Source organism: Zingiber officinale, chromosome 10A (assembly GCF_018446385.1).
Source record: "Zingiber officinale cultivar Zhangliang chromosome 10A, Zo_v1.1, whole genome shotgun sequence".
NCBI classification, from domain to species: Eukaryota; Viridiplantae; Streptophyta; class Magnoliopsida; order Zingiberales; family Zingiberaceae; genus Zingiber; species Zingiber officinale.
This window is the reverse complement of record NC_056004.1, coordinates 52,705,292-52,726,013: the sequence shown is the minus strand read 5'-3', so window position 1 is coordinate 52,726,013 and position 20,722 is coordinate 52,705,292. Positions and strand designations below refer to the sequence as shown.

Sequence of the window (20,722 nt, the reverse complement as noted above, 5' to 3'; positions counted from 1 at the left end):
TTTGTAGCTCAGTTCTTAGTTTCAGAATTGGGATTTCAGGATAACTTTAGCACAACTCATTAGGAATTCAATTTATCAAAGGATAACATTTGATTTTAGGCTGACAAGAGTTTAATTTGAAATTGTTACTGCCCAGAAACTTCAAAAAGATTTGGCACAGGGACCTTAGGTGAACTATGGAATTTAGGAATCAAATTTCCAACATCAAATTCTGAGTTCAAATGTGTAATTGAATTCTTTAAAACGAGTCCTCATTCATTCTCAAGAAAGTATCAGTTCTTAAATGTCTTTCATCTATTCTTTTTCCAAATCTTCCTTTTGAAGATAATCCATATGAATCTTTCCTAAACATTCCATAACACTGATCCCAATACTGAAGTGCAGCTAGTCAATTTCAGAAGTCAGCAACTTCTGCATTCTTCAGTTCTAGAAATATGCTTAAGAAATTGATTCAAATATCAGATTTAAAAAAATTGCAAGCTCTTCACAATTGCACCAAATTATTTTATATATTCTCTTTCTCCTTCAATATAGAAATTCAAACTTCAAATAAATGCTAACTTCTGAATTCTAGAAATAAAAAATTCAATTTCCAGTAGTTCACTAATTTGGCATTAATCACTGTAGAGAACATGGCACAACATCAATCACTTCTATTTCATCTCTATTTTTCTTCGATCATTTTGATTTGTTGATGACAGAAGCAACTCTTGAACTAACTCCCAATAAAATAATTGATGTATCATTTAAACAAACCAACCACATTGTTAACTTTCCAATCCTGCATTGCACTTGGCACATTCAAACCAACACACCAATCTCAAAATTCCCACTGAGGTCGTCGCCTGAGAAGATGATCGGAGTTGGAATCGGGGTCGGAATCGCCGGAGAGGCTCGCGCCTCCCTGCTGCTTGACGCGAAGAGCACTGTGGAGATTTGACGAACGAAACTAGCACTGTAGCTTCATAATTTAAATCAGATCACAGATTTGTAATGGACGGTTGTGATTCTTCCACCTTTGATCCAATGGTGAAATTTGATCTAAATCTGATCCAAAGGTTCACATCTTCATCAAGGAACCTGATCTATTCTCTCCTAGCTCAGATGGACCAGATCTTCAATGGATGGTTTATATTGCTCTCGATGGATGGTCCAGATTGTTTCAAGGCTTGATTGTCTTGTTTAGCCTAAGATTTGAGCCCAATTTTGGTCTGATCTGATCGGGTCCATGACCCTTTTGATCCTACAAAGATCATATTTCAATATTAGCACCAAATATCGTAATAATGAGATATTTTACAATTAAGTCCAAAAATAAATCCAATTCATGAAATGTGATGTATATATAAGTTTAGCCTAGGAGAAGATCATCAAAGAATGCATTTATGAATCCAAATATTGTAGTAAAATCATTGTTATCATGAACCTAACTTAAACCCTTTGCCCAAACATCAAAACACATGGTTGCACGGACCATTGGGATTGCTCCAATAGGATCTTCCTCCCTGGTTTGGTGACATTCTTTAGAAGTCATTTTTTAAGTGGGTGGCATTTTCGTATTCCAATATTTTTTTACCAAAGGGTCCCAATATTTCTGCATCTCGTTATCTTAGTTAGGCTCAAATTCCTTTCGAATTTTAACTGGAGTAGTGTTCGTATTTCGACTATATCGAATTCCCTTATCTCGCTAGATCTTTCATTTGTTCTTTTATCCAAAGAAGATGGAGGATGGGGTATTATTCTTTTCATCTAGAGCTGGGCTCAGCTTTATTAAGGAGCTTCTATTATCACACAAGGGGTGGAAACTCTAGTTTTTCTTCATCAAACCCTTGAGTCTGATATCTTGGCCGACCTTGTAAGGTCTCACGAGCATAATTAAGGAATTTATTTATAAAATTATCTAAGGTCACACGAGCACTTGTTAAGGCAATTAAGTCATAAATTTTTTTACAAATTTTAAGAATTTTTTAGAATTATAAATGAACTTGTACGACATGTTTCAAGAGGATAGAGGAGGGAAGGTTGAGGGAAACATAAGATACCCAAATTAAGTTGAGAGTTGATTGCTCTAATTAGTCTAAGGTTAGGGTTTAATTAACATAGGTATAAAAGCTATACCTAGCTGTGCCGATTTCTTTCCTCTTCACGGTTTCCTAAATTGCCGATTTTCCCCTTTCTTCTCTTCATCATCGCCACTTGCGACGGAGCTCTCCACCGGTCTCTAAGACTAGACCTGGCGCCACCTCATGCGGGCGATTCCTTTGAGGGTGTTATGATCGGACACAGAGGTCTTCAGCAATCTCACGGGCGGCAGGAAACAACTAGGTGAGGGTTTCTGTCGGAGAAACGAAGAAGGGAAGGCAAGTGCTTTCTTCGATGTGATATGCTATCTTGGAAGTTTGCAATCAAATTTAGCCTTGTTCGGTCCTTCTCGATGTTTTGGGTTTATGGATTGAGTATTTGATAGTCTCGTCAAATGGCCATGGTGTTTTACTCTTTTTTTGTGCTTCTGGAGGCTTTGGGGAGGATTGTTGAGGTTTACACCATGAACGATATTGTTCTTGTTTCCTTCTGCTGTCTTTGAAATGCTGGACGAACTTGGGATGTTGTGGATTTCCTTTCGAGGTTGTTCTATTTCTGCGAGTACTTGCGGTTTGTGTGGATACCATTCGATGCTATTCGATTTCTGTGAATAGTTATGGATTCGTGTTTTGCTTCTTTGATTAGCTATGTTTGTTGGTGCTTCAAGCTTTGATCGATGGAGTTTTGGTTTTCTCATGGTATTGGAATCATAGGTAGGATTTGAACTAGAGCGGTGATGTTTCTCTCCTCTGTGCTTCTCACTAGTGTTTGCGAGGCTTGGTAATGAACCCTTGTAGGGTAAGCTTCATATGGAATCAGTGTTGCATCCTGTGTTTCCGAATTGCCATGGAATTTGTATGGATTGAACTCGATAACATTATGCTTCTATATTGTTTAATTCGACGATGTTCTATTTCTGGAATAGCTGTGGTACTTGGAAATTAGTTTGGTGTCCTCAATTTTCTTTCGAGATAGTCATGATGTTGTGAATGGATTTGATAGGTGGTGGTGCGAATTCGATGGGGGGTTTTTGCTCCTTGTGTTGGTTTCGGATGCTTTTTACTGATGAACCACTAGTAGTATGGTAAAATTGAATTAACAGTTCCTATTTTTCCTATGTATGGTAACTTGGTGCTGATAATAGAATTTTTATGCATATATGTCTTAGATACTGAACTCAATATATAGTTTCCGTGTATACATGTTTCTATTGGTTTCTTTCGAGGTAGAAGTATTTACAGAATAAATGGAATGTACCATTAATATAAGTGTAAGGTGTTGTGTATGCTCACATGTGTGGTGATAGTATGAGATGGGTGCTCTGGGATGAGCTTCAGGGAGGACCCTTCCAAACTTTACTGATAATGTAATTTATGTTAGCTTCGGCTATATGACTGCATGTTCTCTAGAAGGTACCTTTAGGGTCATGATTATGGACTGTATGAATGGCTCAAATGGTAGTCAATTCTTAAATTAGATGAACTATTTTGTGAATTAGAATCACATGAACAATCTAACTTGAATCAAGTCGAGAAAGGGATTGCTTTGTATGTAGGATCAAGCAAAGAAATCAAGACCAAAGCCAAGAAGGAGCCAGCAAGTGAGTCTGACTCAAACTCAACCAATGAAGAAGAGCTGGCCAACATGGTTCTAAAACTACTAACAAGGAAGAAATTCAAAAGGAGTACCAAGAAGACACCAATCAACCAGATGTAAAACAAATCAGAAATGATTTGTTATAGGTGCTACAAGAAAGGACATCTTATAAAGGAATGTCCTAACTAGAAGGAGGAAAATCCAAAGTCAACAAGAAGAAAGAAGACTCTCAAAGCGACGTGGGACGAGTCATCCTCCGAGGAGTCCGATGCGGAAGAACCAAAGCACTCAAATCATCTTGCCCTTATGGCAAGAAACGAAGATTATGAGTCCAAGAAAGAGTACGAGTCCAAGACCAACACCAAGTCCGAGAGAAGTCATGGATTTGTATCTGTTTTCGAAGGTCTCGATATGGTAATTTTTTATTCCAAGTTGAATTTACTTAAAGTAGTTAAATGTCTGTTTAAAAAATTAACAAAAATTGAAAAACAAAATAACTTACTACTTAAGGAAATTGATCATCTTAAGGAGCAAGTTAACTTGAGTAATTCGATTAACCAAATTCAAGTTGGAACTTCAACTCAAGTTACAAAGCTTGAGGAAGAAAATTCTAACTTGAAAGGTCAAATCGAGCAACTCAAGAAAACGTTGAAAAAGTTCGAGCTGGGATCCAAGTGTCTAAATATGATACTTGGGTCGCAACAAGCCGTGTACAACAAATTGTGACTTGGCTATAACCCAAACAAAACCAACAAACCGTATCCGTCTCTAATCAGTCAAAATGTTAGAAATCAAGTCCAAGCATTGGTCCCTAAAAAATATTTAACTAAACCAATCAAACCAAACCAATATTTGATCCCTAAAAGTCAAATTCATTACTTAGATAGACCATATCTAAGCTATAACTTAGGGGGAGCAAATAAAAAGACTGTTCAACTAACTTGATTAACTTATTTTGCATGCTTAGGATTAGGTTTACTTTTCTGCTTAGCTTAGAATGGTTAATTAAAAAGGTTTACTAAACCTTAAAAGCATAGCATTAGAATAGATTAGAATAATAGTACGTGAAGGAAGCTTTGTCAAAGGCATGTCTAGACTGAATCTTGTGTATTCTACCTAGTGCACTAGACTTAGTGATCTGACCGAAACTACCCTGGTCAAACATAGACTAGTTAGACCAAAACTTAATATTAAGTTTTTTGGGCAGGATTATTTTAAAAAGTATTCAGTAAGCGATCCACCGTTGATACACAAGAATGTCATATGGCTCGCCACTGAACTGAAAACTTATCCTTAAGAATCTTGCTTGATTAATTCAAAGCTAAGTTTGAATCTAACATGAATTAAACAACCTTTTTAATAGGTTTTAATAAAACTTGATTGAACTTAACCTAATATCAAGTTTAAGTTATTAAAATTAATTAAAATTTAATTAAATCTAAAATTAAAACATAACTTAAATCATAAATTAATTAATTCTAACCTAAATCTAAAATTAATTTAAACATAACTCAAAGTCAAATTTAAAAAATAATTAAAACTTAAATCCAAATCAACTTAACTAAATTCAACTTAAAAAAATAATGAAAACATAGTTTAATATTAAAAAATAAATTAATCTAACTTAAACTCAACTTAGAATTATTAAAAATAAAACTCAAACTTAACTAAAATTATTAACTTAAAAAATTAAATTAAAACTATTAACTTATAAAATTAAATTAAAACTATTAACTTAAATTAAACTAAAGTTATTAACTTAAAATTTTAAATCTAAAATTATTAATTTAAACTTAACCTCAAAATTAATTAAAATCTCAAAAATAAACTTAAAATTTAATTAAAAATTTAATCAAAGCAAACTAACATAATTTAATTTTAAAACCTAATTAAAACTTAATTAAATCTAAAATCAATATAACTAAAACTGAACTTAAATTAATTTTAAATTAAAATTTTAAAATCTAAATTAATTAAACTTAACTTCAATTTAAAATAAAAAAAATAAAACTTAACTTTAAAACTTTAATTCAAATATTAAATCTAATTATGAAAACCTAAAACGTAAAATTAAATATCTAAAAGGAACCATTAATGTAGGAATGTCGTAATCTAGAACATCACATTTTGAATTAGTTGCCTATTCTGATTCAGATTATGTCAGTTGCAACTTAAATAGAAAAAGTACAAGTGGAGGTTGTCAATTACTAAGATCTTCTTTAATTAGCTGGTTTAGCATAAAGCAACATTGTATTATCTTATCTACTACTGAAGTCGAATACATAGCAATGGACGAATACGTAGCTCAATTGTTATGGATGTCCCATACTTTAAAAGATTTTAATCTAGATTATAAAAATGTAATAACCTACATTGATAATATAAGTTCTATAAATCTAACTAAAAATCCAGTATATCACTCTAGAACTAAACACATAGAAGTTAAACATCACTTCGTTAGGAATCATATCTTTAAAGAAAATATTGAACTTAATTATATTGAATCAAAATCTAACTTAGCTGACATATTTACCAAACCTTTACCTTAAACTGAATTTAGTAACTTAAGAAGACAATTAGAAATGTGTTTTATAGAATAGTATTCTTTAGCTCTTAACACATTACTTAGTAGTTTTTCAAAATTATTTTTAAAATTCCCCTTTCAATATTTATTTTCAAAACTGAGTTTAAAATGTTTTATCTTTGTGGAATAGCCTAGGTTTTACTGTAGAATTACATGTTCCTATAGTTTTAACAGCCAGCATCTTATAAGCACAGTAGGATACCTTGCTTGTGTATTTTGAAACATAAAACGGTATGGGATGCTTAGGACTTAGACTAAGATTTCATATGCTCATGTCAGTGCATCGCTATAAATCTAGACTTTAAACAAAATATATTGATCAATTTTAGTAATCTAGCTACTAACAAACTAGTTAGAATCAAAAGCTCATATTAACCAACCTGAATCAGCAGCTGCTATCTTGTGGTAGTCAACTAAGTATGAAGGTCGGACATTTCAACATAAGGACATTTTTCTAATTTTTAAAATCATGCTTATACTTTTAAGTAATTATCAATGTTAGGGGAAGCTTCAAACTTAATTTATCCTTATCCATTTTTTTAAACAAATTTTCTTTTCAAAATTTAAATTTTTAAACTTATTCTTTAATAAATTTTTCCTCTCAAATTTTTTACCTTTTTTCAAACTTTCAAATTTACTCTCACCGCCTTTATTTTTTTTTTAAAAAAAATTATCCTTTAATACTATTTTCAAAATTAAATTTATCTTTTCAAAAAAAAAAATCACATTTATCTTTCTCATATTTATCCCTATCAAATTTTTTTCAAATTTTTTTAGAACTTTTTAATAATTCTCAAAGGTTTTTCTTTAGAGAATTTCAAAAATTTACACTTATTTATCTCAAACATTTCCTTGTTTTAAAAACTTAAATTTTATACTTTGCTTTTAAACTTCTTCAAACCTTATCTTTTGAAAACTTTCAAAGATTTTTAATTGATTTATCTTTGGAAATTTTAATTTCAAATTTTTAGCTAAACTCCACTTCTTATGTTTCACACTTGTTTTCCCTATTTTTTTATCTGTGTCAAAGGGTGAGAGATAGTCAATTCAAGGAAAATTATTTGACTCAGGAGGAGAGTTAAATTAAAAATGTTTGTTTACTTATATGTTTGTATATATTAACTTAATTGTGAACCTTGATTGTCAAACATCAAAAAGGAGAAGATTATTGGTACAAGGTGCATTAGAATCGAACCTGAATTTTGATGTTGTCAAAGATTCAAGTTAAGTCTTGTTGTGATCTAACAAGTTAAATGAGTGTACAGACTGTTTACTTAACCTGGGAAAAGTCTTAGCAGGTCGTCGAAGCCAGGCAGGAAGCCCAAGTGGGTCGAGAGGGCCCAACACTTGGCAAAGAAGCTCGATAAGTCTGGAGGACCGTAAATCGAAGGAAAGTCCTGGTGTGCCGATCCGATACTAAGCGGTAAAGTCCAAATAGATCTGGAGGACCAAAGTTTGGCAGGTAGGTTGAAGTAAGCAACTGAAGGGAGCGATAATGAGATCATGTTCCAGAAAGGAACAATCCCTAGATCGTTGATCCAACTGAAGAAATCAGGAAGGTTTCCAAATTGAGATCAAGACAGTGTTACTGTCTATTACTACTCATGCATCTTATTACTGTGCTAACCTTTGTTTTGCAGGAAATTGTCTAACTCTGTTTTATAGGGAGCGACTTAATCGGTTGATCTAATGACCAAACAAGGCTAACTCAGACCAGAAACTAGTTCAGGCCAAAGCAGAGCAGAGTCCGATCGAAGCCTGATCAGTCGACCGAACTAGAGGATTGGTCGACCGAACCTTGATGATGTGATACAGATCAGATCGATCAGAAGCAAAGATGGAAGTCTGGCTGATCGATCGACCGAACAATCATCACATTAAAGACTCATTAATGAAGAATCTCGACGAACGGAGAATGTTCACCGTTCGATCGACCGAACAAGGTGATCAATCGACCGAACCATTAAATATCATCAATGCCCAAGATCATATCTCAACGAAGGAAGGGAGTGGATTCAGTCGACCGAACGATAACGATTCTTATAAAAGTGGAGCTCTAGGTCCGAGGCTGAGTAATATGTTTCCTGTTGATCCGTGTACAAAGCTGTTGTTTGTGCTACTACTACATCTTCATAGGCAAGCTACTACTCCAAGAAGTGCCGACAAGCTGCACTCTTATTCTTCTGTCGGTATAATTTTTATTAGTTTACATTGTACTTATTTTCTAGTAAGATAGTAGGTTGTTACTATCTTACATCTTCCATTGTACGGATTGCTTCTTTCTAAAAGTTTTGGAAAGAAAGATTTTAGTGAATTGTCCAACGGTGCAATCAAGGATCGCGGATCTTGGAATAGGAGTCGATCTAAGCTTCGAACAAAGTAACCGAAACGTGTACTTCATTTTTTGCTGCACTAGTCTTGTTTTTTACTTCACGAAAAGAAAGAATTTTTAACGTGCGATATTCACAGCACCCCCCCTCCCTCTTCAATCGCTTTCTATCCATCCTTCAAAATACTCACTCCAGGTGACAAGGGAGTTAATGTTGTGAATGCCTGAGTCATCAGGTAATTATCATTCTAGTTTTTGTTCCTTTCCTTTATTTAAGAGATTATGTAGTTAGTTTACCTATTCAAGAAAGATTGGAAGAGAGGTCAAATCATTTTGAGTCCAGAGAGATCTAGAGTTAGGATTTAAGGTGGATGGGATTATGATCCAATTTTGATATTAGTTAGTTCAATATCTTTCAAGATCATATGACTTCAGCTCATACTTGTCTTAAGTAACCCCCACAAGTTGACACAGTTGATACTTACATGGGTGGTTGCTCCAATAGGTCTTGAGGTCAATTCCCAATGAGTAAAAAATGTCTGATTGAGAGTCTGGCCTCTCTCGTGCAAAAGATCATTGTGCTAGGGCAAAATGTCCTCGTGCAAAGGATCAGATCAGAGGTCGACTTAAGATGGGTCAAGATTTACAATAGTGATTTATAATAGATATCTGTTTATGGAATCTCGAGTAATAAATACATTGGTGATAGCCGTGTTCCAGTTAAAAAATATCAAAAATTGAGAAATTTTATTATATAATAGACTTGTATAGGGCTTTAGTTTATCTTTAACAAATTTTCTTAACTGTTAATTCACATTTTCTTAGTGTTTATTTGTAATAAGATCAAAAAAGATTTGGTAAGTAACAATAAAACAAGATAAAATTTATTTAAGTATAGATATTGATATAGTATGAGATAGAGTTCAATGGCGTAAAATGATCTATATAACTGACCCAATCTAGTGGCATAAAGCTTGATCGTTGTATGAGTTCTCCTAATATTGGATTTCATTTTAGATTTATAGTAAACTGTGATTTGTATTGCTATGAATTTTATTTGAATTCTCTACATAGGCATCCTTCTGCAGTAGGCAAAGTGTTCCATAAATCTAATTCTAGAAAACAAAGTTCATGAGATCAAGCTGAAGTATGCTTCTAAAGGTGGAACTTTACCGAGTTGATAAAACTATTGATACTTATTTTGTACAAAATACCAACTTTGTCAAGGTATTTTGTACAAAATCCACCTTCATCAAAACGACAACTTGCTTCCAAATACCTTATAATAAAAAGTATGCTCATACTCTACCCATCCATGAACATATTTGCCCGAGTGATGCTGATTTATGGACTAAGATACTGGTTTGGGAACTTTGTATAGGACTGCATGATTTGATTAGTATTGAAAAATATTGAACATTCCAAACTTGTATACTTTAGAGAATAATACAATTCCAAATGATACTTGTTCTCCCACATGCATTATGTTAAGCATGGTATATGAAAGGGTTCATATCAATGAGGTTAGAGGAAAGCATAATTGTTACAAGTAAGAATCACCTTGATCTTCTACCTGGAATTATGATGAATCCTGGTTATTCAGCACTATTTCAACCAAATGAATGATTCCTGGCATGCCACAAACTTTTTGCGGTGGGATGCAAGAGTAGCCATCCAGAAGTTTTGAGCATTTCAATCCCCACTTCACCATCAAAAATTCGATCAAGTGATGACCACTGTCAAACAAGTAAAGAGCATTAGTAACGCAAAAATTTAGCTGTTGATCAACACCAGTTGGAGAAGCAATTTTACCTTCTATCTTGGTATGTTGTTATAAACACTGATTCAGGACAACTGTGCAGAAGAAAGGCCACAGTAGCAAAGAGATCATCAAAATCTTCATAACACATTGCAATCTGTATTTTAATAATCTTGAGCAAAAATTAAAAAAATTATTTTGAGTGGTCAAATATATAAATACCAGATGAATCATATAACACATCAGCTCCAAGCATTATCTGAGGGTGAAGATTAAACACGGACTCATCCCATTCTCCCCAGGTGAGGCCAATAATCTAATAGACATGTGAAAAATAATGGATAGAAAAACAAGGAGCTAATTGTGCATGCAAGGATGAAGATTAAGAGATCACACTTTACTTCACAGTTGAGTTTATTGAGATCGCAGATCCTTTTCATATTCTCTAGCACCTGGAAGAGCAAACTGTCATAACTATAAAGACAATGTGACACACATGACAACTAACTGGTTACAGAAAAACAATAAGAATAGTCTTGATATATTAACACAAAGAAATGAATGAAAATCTAAAATTAAATGGGTGATCAATTTTCTATAAAGATGACACCATACTCTTGTAGTAATGGAAAGGGAATGCGAAGCAACAAGTAGAAAAAGAAGAGTGAGTGGAATTTATCTTCCATTTTTCCCAAGAGGATGTCTATCACATATTCACATGTACCCTTCTCCATTTACATCAATCATCATTTACATAGAATCATTCTGTTCTTTAAGTAGGAGAAATACTACTTTACATAGAGTTCCATGGCAGATAATAATCATATGACTCCAATGTTAGTTAGAGCCCTAGAGCCAATCATTTGATGATTGTATGGACTCATTGTATCATATTCTTGTATATTAATAAAGGCATTTGGATTTTGGTTATTATACTTACTTGTATTGGTGCCAAATAAACTAAGTATAATAATGTCCTTGAGTAGATGGTTCTCACCTATATCAATCGGTTAGTTGAACCGATAGTGAGATGATATAGGGAACACTACTCTTAATCATTCCTAGTCGAGTATTAACATTCAGGGACAATGTTAATGCAATAAGACTAGCATGTAGGTCAACTCGATGACTTGATCTCACAAGTCATGGATATAGAGATATCAAGTTGACACATGGGTATACATTAGAGAATGTATACTGAATGACCCACCATGAGAAAGTATCATGGATCGTTATATGAGTGTCATATACTTTCTCATGTGGCTATTAGTATGACTACTAGTCCTTAAACCTGAAGTCACCATAGATTCCTACATAAGGAGTTATGTACTTTAGTTTCGTCAAACGTCACCCGTAACTGGATGGACTATAAAGGCGATTACTGGGTATGTAACAAATTATGCGGAGGGATGTGAGTGATGTAGATGGGATCTATCCCTCCCATATGACGGAAGCGACATCGGTATTCTTGATAGAGTTAGACCACGAAGTGCATGGCCATGCCCAAATGAGTCAACATGAGATGTTGAGCTCATTTGATCGAGTGAGTCTACTTGGAGTTCAAGATTTAGATTGATTAGAGGATGACACGGTCTATGCCTCACATTGATCAATCTAGATGTCTAGGATAGAAGGACACTTGTCATATTTTGTGAGGAGTCACAATTAGTAGTCACAAGGTGATGTCGGATCTCGACATTCTTGTAACTTGGGTAGTAATGATGTGTTGCTAGATACCGCTCATTACTTATGCTCCTAAATGGGTTTAGGGCATTGCCAACGTTACAAGAACCTATAGGGTCACACACTTAGGACAATTAGATGGAGATTAGGTTCATATGATGAACCAAGAGGACTTGATTCATTTAATGGATCCAATTGGATTAAGAGTAATCCAAATTGGGCTAATTGAGTTAGACTCAAGTTGATTCATGTATACAATGAGTCTAATTTAGATTATGACTCATTAGATCAATTTAATTTAATGAATTAGATTCATTATATTAAGTTGGCTTGAATCAAATGGTTAGATTAGATCAACTATGGAAGAGATTTGGTTAAGTTTGAATTGATTTGAGAGGAAGATGAAAAGTTAAGTTAGACTTGACTTTATGTCACCTCATTGGTGAGTTGGCATTGAAGTGGACCAATGATTTTACTCCACATCATCATGGGTGCCACCTTATGGAAGTTACAAAGCCATTTTCTTAATAACTTCACATTAATTGCATTTAATGGGGGGTTACACTAGGGGAAGTGGCCGGCCACTTTGGTTTTGAATGGGAATTCATTTTTCCATTCTAGTGTGCATTTTCTTCCTTCTTCCTCTTGGAGCTCTCTTCCTCTCCCTCTCCTCCTCATCTTGGCCGAACCACAAATAGGTGCTAGCACACCTCTTTGTGTGTTTTTCTCCACCTACGTGTTCGTGTGGATACTTCTAGAGGGGTATCTATCTTGATACTCTTGAGATCCGGCGTTTTGGACGAGCGGAAATTTTGCGAGGGCACGCTACAAAGGTAAAAGCTCTCGACACATAGATCTAGGAGTAGATCTAAAGTTTATGAAACTCGTACTTGTATTTCATTCGATTTTTTCTTGCACGGATCTACGGCTTTGGGTGATTCGGGGTTTCCGCGACGCGAAAAGCGGTTTTCGCGGCCCGAAAAACCCAACATCCAACTAGTTGGGACTCACTTGTCATACAAACCAAGGTGGAAGAAATTTGCAAATAAGTTTAAATGTATTCAAATGACATATAATTAAGTTGATAATGTCATTATGTCATAACAATCAGGAAATATTTAAGATCCTATAAAAAGCATTATTGAGCACTTCAAACTGCCTTAATTGAAGCGCCTATGAAGTTCTTATACAAGTATGATGCAACAACTGCAGCATTATATCTACAAACATCAAATCAGTTTAAGGAAACAAAAGATATGATGATGCCTAAAACCACATTAAGCTTATGCCCCACTCTTTTGAAGTAAACTGAAATATGTCTAAGCTAGCTTAGATCAAGTGAAATTCTATTAACACTTGCAAATGTTGTGGACAAAGAAGAAGAACAAGGAGAGAATAAGATATGAGGATAGGTTGCTTGTCCAGATCCAGCAGCTACAACTTCCTGTTCGTTGGAAGTAACTTCAATTAGAAAGGGTATATGGAGTATCTTACAATGGAAGATTTTAAGTTGACAACCTCTCAAAATATTTTGCGCACAAACTGTGAGTTGCAAGACGTTTTCAGCAAGTAAAAGTAGGTACTTGGTAGAGGTTATGGGCTTCAATCCTCATTATAAACTATATAAGATAACTGAAACTTTTCAGAAATAAATCTGTTGATCACTCTTGGAAATGGTTGCCAAATCATCAAGGATGTTGCAGATTGTACTTCTTGCTATATAGGTAATTAAGAGAATTTTACGTGAACATAAATATTAGGGACAATTCCATATATTGAGAGACTAACTCTAGTAAAGTGGTCAAATCCTCAATTTCCTTCCTTGGCTAGTAGTAAATAGGTCTAAGTAGCTGTTTACATTTTTTGATTAAAATATCAAAAAGCAATAAATGTAAATCTAACCTCTGCATGCTTGGAATTATCTGTTAAGGTGACTTTTGCTCCTACTTTGGCAGCTACCAGACCAGGCAATGAAGTTCCGGCACCTAACTTTAAGAGTGTGAGTTAAATGTCAATTACCATTTTATGACATTCAGTTCAACTAAAATGTAATCAGTAAGTTTCAATGTGAGATGATTATGAAAGGTAAACAGAAAATGTTGTTGGAATAGAAGCTACGTTCCTATCAAAAATACATCAGTAAAAATATCGAGTTACTATTATAAGTTGCTATCATAAAATGTTGCATATAGAAACTAAGTTCCTCTAAGAGATGCTTGAAATACCGAAAAAGATTAATTCATAGAACACATGGCACGATAGCTTACACAAAGTACAAAAGAATTTGAGACATTTTGATCATAAAAAAGATTTCTCAGCACAGTCAATATATCTGCATGTGTATCGATCTACAAACTCAAGCAAAGAGAGGAAAACCAAACTTTAGATCAAAAGATTCAAATGTAAGTATGAAATGCCACTATAAGAACTATTCAAATGAAAAAACATGAACGTCCAAGAACGAAATATTATTCTAAAACTAGTAGGATAGAATTAAGGATAGCCTGAAGAGAAAGAAAAACTAAATCATCATAACAAATAAAAAAAAACTTATTCCAATTTCAATCAAAGACTAGAATATTATTCTGAAATAACTTGGATAATGTTAAAGAGGGTTAGAAAGAAAAAAAGGAAAACTAAACCATCATCAAAGAAAAACAAACATGCTCCAATTTCAATGCATTTTTAAACCCAAATTACAGTTGCTAGAAGTAGCGAAAGCAAATCTAAATGTGAAAAATAAATATGCAGAGTCTAGTAAATTCCAGACATCGTGTAAATTTAAGTTGCTAACTTGTTAGCAATCACAAATATCAGAAACCAGATTGAGTTGTTTTTCAATTCAAGAGAAAGTAATTGTTCATTTTCAAGAACTTTCAATCCAAATGGACCCTTGAGGTACCATGGTTTCGAGTGTCGCTCTATATAAATTGACCAACTATATTAGCATAGATAAATGTCATTATGTCATCCGTGCCCACACAATTTCGATGGTACTGGCTGACACAAGTTTTGTTTTGATTGATATCCTCCAGAACTGACCTACACAAAAGCATTCTCTTCTCATGATTTATACTTTCATTTTATTTGCGAACCACAATAAAGAGTGAAACACTATAAAAAGAGAGGGAAGGGGGCTAGGGGAAGAACCATCCAAAGCATTAGGCAACATTAAATGGAACTAATGCTAAAGTCAAAGAAACCAAGATGCATACATATGTTACACCTGTCATTTCAGTTCTAGTTGTACTAGTTCAAATTCAATTGTGTGGTTATCAAAAATATATTTATAACCATAGGAAGAAAGTAATCTCAACATCCTACGAGGATTATTTAATTTTCCTTAACAAATTATAGAGTTGATCTCACTACAATACTATAACATGAGCCAATGCTCCCATCTGATGCACAGCATGTATAAGCATCAAGTATGAAGTCATTAGTCATGATAAAATTTTAAGAACTAGTTTCAAAATTTAATTCAACTAGCTTTTTGATTGCTTGAAAATTTATGTTGGACACAAATAAGCTAAGTGGAAGAAGATTATAAGATTGAAATTCATGAGTTTATCTCAACACAAGTTTGTGTGTGGCAAAGCATGTTAGGTACCAACACGATAGAGTACAAAATTTGTATTGTTGTTCTAGCAACAGAATGAAACTCTGACACAAAAGCAAAAGTATACTTTAAACCTTGATTAGCACTAATGCACATCTAAATGTTGAATCCTGAAATTTTAATTAAAAGTTTATCATAGATAGAGAGATTTGATAAGGGTTTATAGGTTGGATTTGAGGTTAACTAAATTTTAACAAAGCTGCTTTGTTGTATTTAGTGGCTGTTTTGGATATCTTTGGGCTTGATTATAGAGGAGTGGTGATCTCTCGTTAAGGAGCCTCTTCTCTCAAAATCTAAGTAAATTTCTACCTTTTCCCTGTTCTGTAGATTATTGGTCTAAGGAGTACTTTTGAGTCTTCCCCTTCAAGCTAAGTTATATAGATTTTAGTTGGATCAAGCAACTTCAATCCATTTAGGGCAGTAAGTATTGAAGATTTCCATGACATCTTCAAGTTGTAGGCACCTAGATTGCTCTTACTTTAAGTATTCTATCCTCCTGATGTTTAAAGGATGGCCTAGAAATCAGGTTTTAATGCTATTATTGGCTATTTCTTGTAGATTTTCAGTTTAAAAGGGTAAAAGGGGGGATTCTAGGGCTAGTAATGCCATTTAGAGGTTTTTCATCAAAGACAGAAGTTCCTAGCTTGAATTATTTATCAATAAACTATCGTGCATGAATAATCATTTTATAGACATTTCAACTCTATAAATTGAGTATGTTGCATTTAAAATGGAGATAAAAATGATTACGGGAGAACTAAAACATTAATTTATTTTATTTATAGAGAACTCAATGTTTAGAAGGGAGCCTTGGCATAACAGTAAAATTACTGCAGTTTGACCTAGAGGTCATAGGTCCAGTCGCGAAAAGAATCTCTTGCAATTCAGGATAACACTGCATACAATACACCCAATGTGGTGTGTCCCTTCCTTGGGATCACGCATTGGAGGGAGCTTCGTGCATCAAGCTTCCCTTTTGAAAGGGAACTCATGTTTTAGACCTATCACAAGATTAACTTTTGCAAATCAGCCCGCCTCAGCGTCTCAACATAATTCTGCATATCAGCCTCCTCTCCACTCAATTCCCTGCTTCCATACCTAATCAGCCTTTACATGGCCGTCAATTTGTTTTAGTCAAACTAGGAAAGATATCTAGACCTGCTAGAATGCAAGTCTGTAGTAGTACCTATTGTAGGATCTAGTCATAAGAATAATACACAAAGGAATTTGGCCGAGCAGCATCCTAGTTCAGTCAAACTGCTCTTGGATGTTGTTGATTCGCCCAAACTATGGAAAGTCCAATTGAACTACCTGATAACTGCAGGAAATTTGACCAAACTGTTAATGAACCCTAGTAGCTCTGAAAGTGAATTTCACAAGGACCAAATTCAAGCTCACAGTCAGAGTATGCTAGTTCCAGTAGAAACTCCCTCTATACAATAGCTTTGGCTCTATTATAGGCTCCTAAATGGGCATCCTTCCTATCAATGGTGATAGTGGCATAAAGGGCCAAATGAAAGCAAGGTACTTGTAAGTCTCTGGTTAGTCCAGGTTGGTGTTTCCTGGTCTGAACATCCTGCCACCTACCACTGATCACTCAATTATATGCGGGTATTGACTCATATAACATTTAACATGACACTAAACCCTAAAACCCTTCAACTTCCGAACGCATCTTTGTGAAGATGTTAGTTTGTTTACGACCTAAACAACTTAAAACATGACATACACTGATATATACTCAAACAAACAAGCTCTCCGTAAGCACATAGCTATTGAGGAAAAAGAACTGATACAAACGGGCAAGAATACCTCAAGAACAGAAACGCCAGAGAATCGCGACCTCTGTTGCCATACATACTCAGAAAGAACTATGCTGCACGGCCAAACGAACATCCCGTAGTCCTCACGTATTTTCTGCGCATTCACCCAACAAGAGCGGCAATTAGCAACCCAAATTAAGTTTCTAATGTTGGAGAAGCAAAAAGTCATTCCTTCAATGAGAAAAGGTAAAGCAATTTTGTTAGCAGAGAGGAAAACTTCTCTTTTGATTACCTCGATGATGTCGATAAAAAAGGTGTGATTGTCAGCGGAAGAATCGCCTCCGAAGTATTGACGAGAGATGGTGGTCATTGAGTGATGGGTGCTCGTGCTGGGAGAAGACGACTGGGTTTCCGACTCGAATGCGGCCTCCACGTCCTCCACCTCCTCAGAATCATCAACCTCCCCCTCAGTACCCTCGTTGTTCTGGCTGCCGCCGCTACCCATCGAATGAAGACGTTCGAAAGAGGGTGGAAGCACGAAGTTTGGCTTTATTAATTTATTTGGAAAGGGCTATCCAAATTACATAGGTAAATTTTTATTTTTTTTATTTATTTTTATTATATTTGTATTTAGTTTTCATTTACGAGGATAGAAAATTACTTAAATATGGTATTTTTTACTTGAAAAGATTTTACGGAATTGAATTATTGAAATTACAAAATGTATGTCATAGATACGATGAAAATCTCAAATTTTAATCGCGCGTCAATCAGTCTTGGTCCATCGAATGCATTATTTCCTGTTCAGTTACCATTAGCCGAATCCACTAGGATTTGTTCGATCATGATCCACCGAACGCAATGCAATATGCTCGGTTGATGACCATCAAATGTAACCAAATGTGTTCAATTTCTGTCTACCGAACGAAACACAAAACGTTTGCCTCTAGCAGCCAAACACTGATAGATTTGTTCGGTTGTGTGTTTCTGAACACATTGTGTTTTGTTTGATTTTGAGTGGTTGAACAACTCCATTTTTTTTCAACAACACATGTTGGTTGTATATCTAATTAACTTGTTTCTTATGTGTAATAAAAATGTTGAAGACATTTTCAAAGAGGAATAGACCAACAGCTTCGGATAGAAAGCACCAGGAAGAGAGACTTGCACGAGAGGTACAATCATCAAAAAAGAGGTACAATCATCACAAGTACCCCAAGAAAAGGTACCACCACAAGTACTACAACAAGAAGATGTGCATGAAGAGGTACCTCAACAAGAAAATTTACCTTCACGAATGAATGAGTGTGAAGGAGAGCCAACTCCCATTAGATGAAATAATGAAGATGACAAAATATTACATAAACCATTGGTCCACATGATCCATCACTGTTGTGGGATTTTAAAAGCGGTCTTACCTTATCTTTGGACTTCCATTTGCCTTTGCCCTTTGGTACCAACAAAATGTTGCTAGGCTTTGCCTTCTTAAGGTTGAGTTCAGTAGTTCTCAACATGCTTAACATCTTTAGCAATGACTTGTCAATTTCATTCATGTTATAGTTCATGACAAATTGACTATAGCTTTCAGGCAACGACTGTAGAATAAAGTCAGTGGTCAATTCTTGGCACAATGAAAAACTCAATCGTTGTAGGTTCTCCACATAGCCGATCATTTTGAGCACATAAGGCCTTACGGGACTTCTCTCTTGCATCTTGCATTAAAATAGAGCCTTAGAGATCTTAAATCTCTAATGTCTTGCTTGCCCTTGATATAGTTGTCTAAGATGTTCAACCATATCATAGACATCCATGTTCTAATGTTGCTTCTGAAGCTCAGAGTTCATGGTGACAAGCATAAGACATGATACATCTAATGCATCATCTTGGTGCTTCTTATAAACATCCTTATCAACTCTAGTGGTAGTAGTGGAAAGTGTCTTAGGAATGGTATGCTCTAGGACGTACAGTTTTCTTTCTTGCTTGAGAATTATTCTCAAGTTTCTGTACCAGTGTAAAATATCGAACCAGATAATAATTAAATAATAAGATTAATGGGCCAATAATCTTATTGGAATTTTTAGAAATTTTTAGAAATTTTTGGGGATTTAATCGGAACTAGTATGACATATTTTGAGGGGATAAAATTATAGGTTTTGGAAAAGGTCTGTTTGAAATCCCCAAATATAGCAGTTGATTGAGGAATAAATTTAGGTTTTAATTTATCTAAACCCAAGTTTATATTATAAAAACCTAAATTTGCCGTGCCTAGCATCCTCACCCGCGCGCCTCTCCTCTTCCCCTGCCGATTCCTCTCTTGTGTCACCGCCGACCGCCTCGGCCCGACACCGATCGCCAGCCACTGGATTGCCGACACCGACCCCTGAGCTCCGATCCGACCATTGTCTTTCCTCTCCTAGACGAAGACACTCGAAGATTGCCGGAAATCAAGCAAGGAGCCCTGGATCTCTTCACCGCCGAAACCCCTCCAAGCCGTGCCCTAGCTCCCTTGACCGCGCCGATCTTTCTCCCTCACGCGAGCACCCTAGTCGCGACTCTTCTCCCTCGCACGAGCACCACAGATCACAGCCGCCGGCCACCCCTAGCGCCAACACCAGAGACGAGCCCGGCCGCTGGTCTCCTCCCTCGCGCGCGAGCATCGCAGCAGCTGGCGATCTTGGTCTTGCTCCCTTGCCCGAGCACCCCACAGCTGGCATTTTCCTCTCCTCGCACGAGCATCTGACCCCTTTCTTCCTCCTCCCTCACGCGAGCAGCAAGGCCGCTGATCCTCGTCTCTTTGAGTTGTGCCCTAGCTGATCCGGTGAGTATTTCCCTTATTTTGGTATGTGATTTCTAAGGTAAGGGGTATGATAGGTTTTAATTGAGGATGTTTCTATGTTCTTGTACAGGGTCGGTTTGTTCTTTTTGTTCTTGACTAATCTTTGGATGGTGCATGCTTGGATTGGATTTGGGTGTTTGAGAGTGAATTTGGTGTTCGGATGGTTTCTGCTCGATGGTTTGGATTCGGGATAGAGGTCTAGGTGGTCTCGGTTGGTTGAGATGACGCTTGCTTTTCTGTTGCCTTCGGGATTGTAGTCTAATATTGGTAGACTAGGATCGAGGGAAGATGTTGTTGCTCCTCTTCATGGCTTCCTGAATTTCTGTACATGTTCTGGGTAGATTAAGCTTTAAACGGTTGGTGATTTTGTTCCTTTGGTAGCTTCCAAATTCTCGATAGATTATGTGGTGGATTTATCTCGATGGTTGGTGTTTTATTTCTCCCTAATCCTTCCATGAATTTTCGGCATAT

At 35.5% G+C, this 20,722-nt stretch overlaps 1 protein-coding gene across 2 annotated transcripts; it reads right to left on the bottom strand.

Annotated features, from left to right (window-relative positions):
* Positions 1-710: 710 nt before the first annotated feature.
* Positions 711-17,939, bottom strand: LOC122026104 (methyltransferase-like protein 23). 2 transcript variants are annotated; one of them, XM_042584748.1, is made up of 8 exons: positions 17,708-17,939; positions 17,465-17,569; positions 13,936-14,022; positions 10,752-10,802; positions 10,573-10,666; positions 10,404-10,488; positions 10,152-10,327; positions 711-1,243 (listed from the first exon to the last, which is right to left on the bottom strand). In XM_042584748.1, the coding sequence occupies exons 1-7, from the start codon at positions 17,918-17,920 to the stop codon at positions 10,171-10,173; spliced, it is 792 nt and encodes a 263-aa protein (XP_042440682.1). In that variant the 5' UTR covers positions 17,921-17,939; the 3' UTR covers positions 711-1,243; positions 10,152-10,170. The 2 variants fall into 2 exon arrangements, with proteins under 2 accessions (XP_042440682.1, XP_042440681.1); XM_042584747.1 differs by having other exon boundaries at positions 10,165-10,327.
* Between the last annotated feature and the right edge of the window lie 2,783 nt (positions 17,940-20,722).

What these genes read in the sequence shown, in the direction of transcription:
- LOC122026104 (XM_042584748.1), bottom strand. Translation starts at nt 17,920, where the DNA reads ATGGGTAGCGGCGGCAGCCAGAACAACGAGGGTACTGAGGGGGAGGTT. An exon ending in TTTTTATCGACATCATCGAG is followed by an intron (nt 17,570 to 17,707) that starts GTAATCAAAAGA and finishes GTGAATGCGCAG; the next exon opens with AAAATACGTGAGGACTACGG. An exon ending in CTGGCGTTTCTGTTCTTGAG is followed by an intron (nt 14,023 to 17,464) that starts GTATTCTTGCCC and finishes ACACTCTTAAAG; the next exon opens with TTAGGTGCCGGAACTTCATT.